The sequence below is a fragment of the Stegastes partitus genome, unplaced genomic scaffold (genome assembly GCF_000690725.1).
Source record: "Stegastes partitus isolate 25-593 unplaced genomic scaffold, Stegastes_partitus-1.0.2 Scaffold1444, whole genome shotgun sequence".
NCBI lineage: Eukaryota > Metazoa > Chordata > Actinopteri > Pomacentridae > Stegastes > Stegastes partitus.
Genome location: NW_007579175.1, coordinates 17,291 through 24,535, shown reverse-complemented (window position 1 = coordinate 24,535; position 7,245 = coordinate 17,291). Strand labels below are relative to the sequence as shown.

General features: G+C 41.8%; 1 protein-coding gene across 1 annotated transcript; it reads left to right on the top strand.

Annotated features, from left to right (window-relative positions):
- The first annotated feature begins 357 nt into the window (after window positions 1-357).
- LOC103370567 (zinc finger and BTB domain-containing protein 14-like) lies at window positions 358-3,007 on the top strand. The gene is made up of 2 exons (XM_008299666.1): window positions 358-610; window positions 1,225-3,007. Exons 1-2 carry the CDS (start codon window positions 430-432, stop codon window positions 2,178-2,180), a joined length of 1,137 nt encoding a protein of 378 aa, XP_008297888.1. The 5' UTR covers window positions 358-429; the 3' UTR covers window positions 2,181-3,007.
- The last annotated feature ends 4,238 nt before the right edge of the window (window positions 3,008-7,245 follow it).

Sequence of the window (7,245 nt, the reverse complement as noted above, 5' to 3'; positions counted from 1 at the left end):
CATGCAGGACTGTGGCCCGCAAGGACCAGGATTGGACACCCCTGGACTGTAACTACTGCACCGCCGCATCAGGACTCAACATTAACATTTGTGGAAAAACTGGAAGTAAAAAGAGTACAGCAGTTTTATTTGCTTGTGTGTAACAAATAAACTAATTATGTGGCTAAACAGAAAAACAAATAAGGTCAAATAAAAGCTAAGATCACATGAACGGTCCAGGTCAGTCAGGTGAGGCGCAGTGCCGCTGGTGTCCTGAGGGGGGCAGCACCAGTCTGACGTGTCGCTGCCTTCAACTCTCTTCCGCTCGCTGCTTTGTTTACTGCTACTTCCGTAGCATGTGAGCTAACAGCAGAGAAGCAGCTCTGTCGGTCCTACTGCTCCTCCTGTCGGGGTCATTCACATCCCAAACACTTTTTTTTTTCTAAAAAAATGTCTCCTCCGCTGCTCCTCAGGGCCTTCGTGAACGAGCGGCTGACAGCTGCTGCAGAGGAAATATTTCAGGTTTTTGAAAAAACTATCGAAAAATATGAGGAAGAAGCTTCAAGCTCGAAGCAGGAGATCGAGCGGCTCAGAGGGCTGCTGCTGGACTTCATGTCAAACCAGAAGACAGGTCTGTTGACTCAAAACTGACAGGAATAGGAAGTCAACTTTATGTTTATTTAATTTTTGTATGACTGTGGCCCTCATTTAACTTTATTTAACCAACTAGCACCCAGGTTTCTTTCTTAAATAACTAACAAACAGTAAGAAACTAAAACAGTGTCAACTTAATTTGAGAAATGAGATCAAACGAACCCACTGTGTGATTTAAACTGCATTTTTATACGCTAATGGCTGTCTACTGTCTAAATGATCAAATAATTCAGATTGGATAATTATTTCTGGATTTGTATTTATCAGAATCATGCAAATATTCAAGAAACTGTTTATAACACACTGTAGAAATAAAGACTGAAGTAGTATGAATTGTTTACTGATGTACAATATCTGTAAATTGATTGGAAACTCTTTTTAAAATCAAATAATTACCAGTAACCTTTTAAAGCTTTTCTTTGTCATACATGATGCTGTATTTTTGTGTTTTTCAACAGTTTGTCAAACAAAATCAGACATTTAAAGATGTTGTGATATTGGTAATATTGCTCATTTCTCCCCAGCAGCTTCGATAACTTAATCATTTGTGGCAATAAAGAATGTAAAAGATGCCTTTACTCTTGTTTCCAGATGTCTGTAAAGATGAGACTTCCCCTGAGCTGAGCCTCCATCAGGATCCGGACCGACACATTAAAGAGGAAGATCATGAACTGTGGGCCGATCAGCAACAAGAAGAAGAGCAACAGGTGGGAGAGTTCAGTAACGCTGATGTCTTATATCCACCTCATTCTTCTGTCTGGGAGGAAAACGAGCAGGAGGACACAAAACCAACTCTGCAACCTCAGATGCAAACCTCTGAACACGAGGAGGAGTTTCAGGAGGTGCAGGAATCTAAAGCGGTGCACTTTACATCACCTCTGGGCTCAACCACGTCTCCGCAAACTCTCATCCCAAATGAAAGTGTCCAAGATGGAAGGGAAAGTGACAGACCTGCTACAAGTTTTACCTTAAACCAAACACAGACGAGTCAGACTTCTTTTAGCGCTTCTGCTGAGTTATCTCATTTGAACTCAGTTGCACCAGACTATCATTGCTATTTGTGCGAAAAATCTTTCTCCTCCAGTCATCACTTGATAAATCATGCTTTCCGCGTGCATTCAAAGGACGAAGGCGTCCTGTGTGCCGTGTGTGGAAAGACCTCAGAGTCCACCGAGAGTCTAAATGTGCACCTTCAATCACACAAGAGCTCCAGATGTTGTCACATGTGCGGGAAACACTGCAACAGCACGACCGCTCTGACGGAACACATGGCCAGCCACGCCGGGGTGAAACTGCATCGCTGCCACGTGTGCGGGAAAGAGTGCAGCCGGAAAGGAGATTTAAAGATACACATGAGGATTCACACGGGCGAGAAGCCTTTCTGCTGCTCGTTCTGTTGCAAAAGTTTCACCCACAGCGGACATCTGAGGAAGCACATGAGGAGCCACACAGGAGAGAGACCGCACAGGTGTGACGTCTGCGGCAGAGGATTCCTACAAAGCGCGCACCTGAAATACCACCTAGGGACTCACACTCAGAAATACTAACCGTCCCGTCCACCAGAACATACAACAACAAAAATGTCCTAAAGAGAGACCTAAGGGGGAAATGTTCTTCACTGAGTGTGAGCAGTAAGATACGTTTATTATTTAACTTATAGCAAAGTGTAAAAGTAAAATGTAAGAGCTGCTGTCACATTTACACACTTTATGTTCTGAGCTGAGGCCACCAATCAGAGACAACAGTTTACCCTACACCTGCCATGTTTGAAAGATGTTTGCATTTGTTTTGGGTTTTTTTTAAGATTATTTTTCAGGTTATTTTGCCTTTTATTGGCTAGGATAGTGGAGACGTGGGGAGAAGAGTGGGGGGAGGACATGCAGCAAATGAGCCACTGGTTGGACTCGATGGACTCCACAGCCCCTCTACACAGGTCGCCGTCTTATCCGGTTGAGCTACCAGGGCACCCGGTCGTTTGTATTTTTTAAAAGAAAAAGAAAATGTTTAGGATCAGAAAGTTATTTGCAACTGATTTTCCTAAAAATACACAAAATAATCAATACATCTTCATTACAAACAATGATGATGTATGACAAGTGCTAAATGAAACAAATACCAGCTTTATTTTTCAAAGCTGCAGCCTTTTTAAGCTTTTTTATTTGATTAATTTTAACGACTGTTTTTAAGCATTAAGACATTTGATAAGTAGCTCTTGGTACTAAGTCTGCAGTTGGAAGTGTTTCTACTTGTGTCATCTTTTTACGCCCAAAATTTCATTTTTAGCAGTTTCGAGCTTTACTGAATGTTCATCATTGACATGATTTGTGTTCTGGACGCTGTTCGGAGCAATAACACTGCTGTTACATCAAGAAAATCAACTGTGTCTTTGTCATTATTGCTAACAGAATCTGAGTGGTGATAAATGTGTGTGTGGTACAGTAGTGTAAGAACAAACTGGAGCATGATGCACTTTACAACCACGACTTCAAATCAGTGGATGTGCCGTCTGCTACAGCAGCATCATACAAACTTTGTGGAGCTTCACGTTGTGCGCTGATGTTGTTCTACATCTAAGGGGGGAAGTACATCTTTTTCAGGTTCCCATAATAGGTTTATTGATTTACAGTGGACTTCAGCTTCAGCATGGACAACAGCCAACATAACAAACAGATCTGTCTAAAGAAAACAAACAAACCTAGCCAAAATTGACAACCCAAAAATAGAATACCTTGACCTTCCTATGCCAAACAAACAAGAGAAAACAAGGTCAAAAAACCGAACTGTATGGCAAAAGCTGCTGAACAGACTAGATGTGAGTATGGCTGGTTGTGTAGACTGTCGGCTGTTAAGGAGCCAATCATCTGCAGGCGGGCAGCTGATCCACCAATCACCACCTCGTACCTGCACACTTTTGATTAGCAGACCAATCCACATTCAGGTCTACCACACATCATCCAGACATTTCATAGTGACGGAGAGCAGAGACCAGTTACACAACAAAATATGTCGGACAGTTATGACACCTGACCTGCTCTGTTTTATTCCAGTTATTTTGTTTGTGTAACAGTTCTGTAACTTGCTAATAGTTTCTTTGGAAGTTGATTGTAAAAAAAAATATGTACCAAGGTGCAGATTTTTCCTTGCAAGAAGTAGCTCCAAGCACATCCTAATTCATGCTCATTTATTGTCAGAAATTCTAGTTTTCATATATAGTAAATTGTACACTTGACTCTAGATTATACACATTAATTAGAATTATTGGGTCACAAGATGCATTCTATTTATATATTTAAAGATTTTTTTTTTTTCCCCTGAGGAATTCCACATTAAACTAAATAAAACAACAACAACAACAACAACAACAAAAACTACTTTTGTCCAACAATGACAGTTTCTTTAGCCACTAGATAGTTTTAATACTTCACAAGTTAGTTGCTAAGTTTGTGTACCTGCTGTTTGGTATGGGGCAGGTGGTGCAGCAGGTCTGTCAAAGCTTTTGTGCTGAAAAAAGTTGATTAAAATGATGAAACAAACATTAAATTCCTAGGTGTTAAAACAAAACAGTTAGCTCAAAGAGATGAGAAAGCACAAGAAAGCTGCAGATTTAGGCAGTTTCTCATCATACATTTGGCTGATTGTAACATCTATCCATCCATTATCTATACACCACTTAATCCTCACTAGGGTCGCGGGAGGCTGCAGTCTATCCCGGCTGACATAGGACAAAGACTGAAATGTACTTTGAGTTTCATTCACATGTATTTAGAGCAGTTTGTCTCAGACTGGATCACCCACGATGCATTTTGATGCTGATTAAAGCCTTGCAGTGGGGCATGGACCTCTGGGCCGAGGCAATCTGAACGAGAGCAGTTACAGCTGGTCTCAGGAGGGAGGATGTTCCTCTACAAGCACGTCATCTGCCATCACTGAAAACAACGCTGCTGTGTTTCCTGATGGTTGATTCTCCATAGAAAATCTTATTGTAGTTTTTTTTTTTTTTTTTTTTTATGTGCTAGCCTGATTTTTTTTTAAGTTATCAACTACGAATTTAGAGGAAAAGCATAATGTAGTGCCTACAAAAATAGTGTTTTTATGCTGAAATTTGATCCCAAAATGTCAGAAGCTGACAAAATCATCTCGGTTAAGACACAAAATGTTTGTTTTTCAGACTCTCAAATTTCCAGCTGTCCTGTTTTTAACATAGAAAAGAAAAGTGAAACGATATTCAACCATATTTTACAAGACAATTGTTGAACCTATATGAACACCCATCTGCTTAGAGTTATATAACAGTGTGTTATAAACCAAATATGAAATATTTATGCTTGTTATGAACGCTTTATACTTTATAATGTTCTGGGAGGAATATAGTTTGCCAGTAGGTGGCGCTGCAGGAGCCTTTATTTGTCTCTGCAGCAGGTCAGTCAGAGTCCACATTAACTACAGCTTTTTATTTGAGGCTGAATTATTATTCTGAAGGTAGATTTAAATCTTTTTTTTGCCTTTTGAGTGGGTTTTTAGTCACACAGCGAACACAAAGTCCTGCTGAGTGACTGATAAAGTCCATAATGATGGTGGTATTTAGCACAATCTGAGCAGAACCAAGTAAAAGAAAATCTAATCTGATCATGGAAAGGTTTTACTCACACACTCTTTGGGTTTTGTCCAGAGCCATTTTCTCCCCAAGCAGCTGCTCCAGCGTTGTTCAAAGGTTTTATTTCGGCTGCTAACGACGTCTCACTTTCATAGAGCATTAATTGCAAATCTACATCCATCCACCCGCGACTTTCGGCTCCAATCAAAGCACCATAAAGGCCTTAAAAGACGCCCTACTTGGATCTCTCCCAGGTAGCTTTAAGACATTTTCACACAGAACAGGAGCTCATTCAGGAATCTCTGCGTTTGGGAAGCTGCTTCAGGCGATTCAGATTTTAGATTATAAAGCTAAAGAGCTAATCGGGCCGCAGTGACCCTGGAGCCTAAAACTAACTGCCCTAAGCTGGTTACGCAACCACCCCTAAAGACACAGGATCACCAGCAGACACCCCTGGATCCTTGGGAACCGTTTCCCACATGGCCGCTCATGTCTAGTGGGGATTCAAAGACTCAAATCTAATCAAATGATTTGTTTAAAAAAAGAAAAAAAAAACCTGAGCTGCTCTGATGGTTCTGTATGTACTTGCAGCAGAATTTGACCCAGACTGTGGCTATTTGGGAAAAAACAAACTGTCCCATACCTTTCTGGGTGGAAGAAAAAAGCAGGTCAAGAGGTTAATCTTCTGTGATTTAAATTATGTGAAACTTACTCAAGGGAACCGGAGGGATTTTCTTTATGTGGGTCAGTCAGTTTAACACAACAGAGGAGGGGTTACGTTGGCAGCTTTTCTGTATGTGTGTGAAAAGTGACATTTTGCTCCCACCAAGAATTCAGCTGGAACTCGGCCGTCCTCAGGAATTCCACAAGCCCTCGGTTACGTAAGTGGGTCAGTGAGTTATTCGCCGACCCGCCCGGAGGAGGACGGAGCCGGGGCCAGAGCGTCCGAGGGGATGAGTGAGATGGGCTCTCCCTCGCATCTGGATCATCCTCGTGGGCCGGAGGAGGAGGAGGACAGCCAACATCTGGTGGACGTGTTCTACAAAGTGAGAGGCACAAACAGGCGGCCTGTTGGGCAATGAAAATGTGTTTTCTTATGTTTGAAAGTAGGAGTGAATGGGAGGAGGAATTCACTGGGCGATGAAAATTTCTATTTTTGTTTTGCAGTCCGTCGAATCGCATTCCTGCTTCAGATCCATGGTGTAAACTCCAAGACAGTTTGTTTTGTGGAAAAAGCCTGAGGAAGGCCAGATGATGCATTTGCCTTATTGTTTACTCTCTATCGCTAATCCCACTATGTATAAATCTCACGTTGGAGATTTCGTGCAGCGAGGAGCTCGGCTATTAAAAGCAGAGAGGACGATGGCGCTGCTGCAGTTGTTCGCTTGGCCTTTAAAGACCTGGTGGCTGAATCAAAAAAGGCCTCATCTGTCACTTGTTACCTAATTTATGCTGAATTATTTTAAAGGTTCCCTTTGTTTGAAGACAAAGTAACTCCTTGCATGTGTATTTTATGAGGCAGGTGCATTAAACAGACTCCTGCACAGTGTCTGACTCGCAAGAAAATATTTATTTGCAAAGTTTTCGTGCTAGACCTTCAACAGGCGAATGCTTCGGTGTCCTAAATAGGTAGATGCTGCAACTCCACCACCAGTGACTCTCACGTATCAAAGAGAAGCATGAATTACAAAACGTTCCACCGAATGACAATTTCCAAGAACATGAAGAAGATAAGAATCATACATCCATCCCAAAAAACATTACACTGCTTGGGCAAAATCCTACAGTTTAAATAAACAAATCCCATCAAAAACAATGAAAATCTGGCAGCACAGGGCCAAAATAAAACATATTCCCATGTTATAGTGATGACTGTTTACATGCCCCCCTCTACCAACCCGACCTCGGCGTGTGACATCATCCACTCCGCCATAACCCGGTTACAGACTCAACACCCAAGTGCAACACCAGGAAAGGATGCATACAGCTCCGCTCCCCTCTCCTGCTGTGTAGGTCAG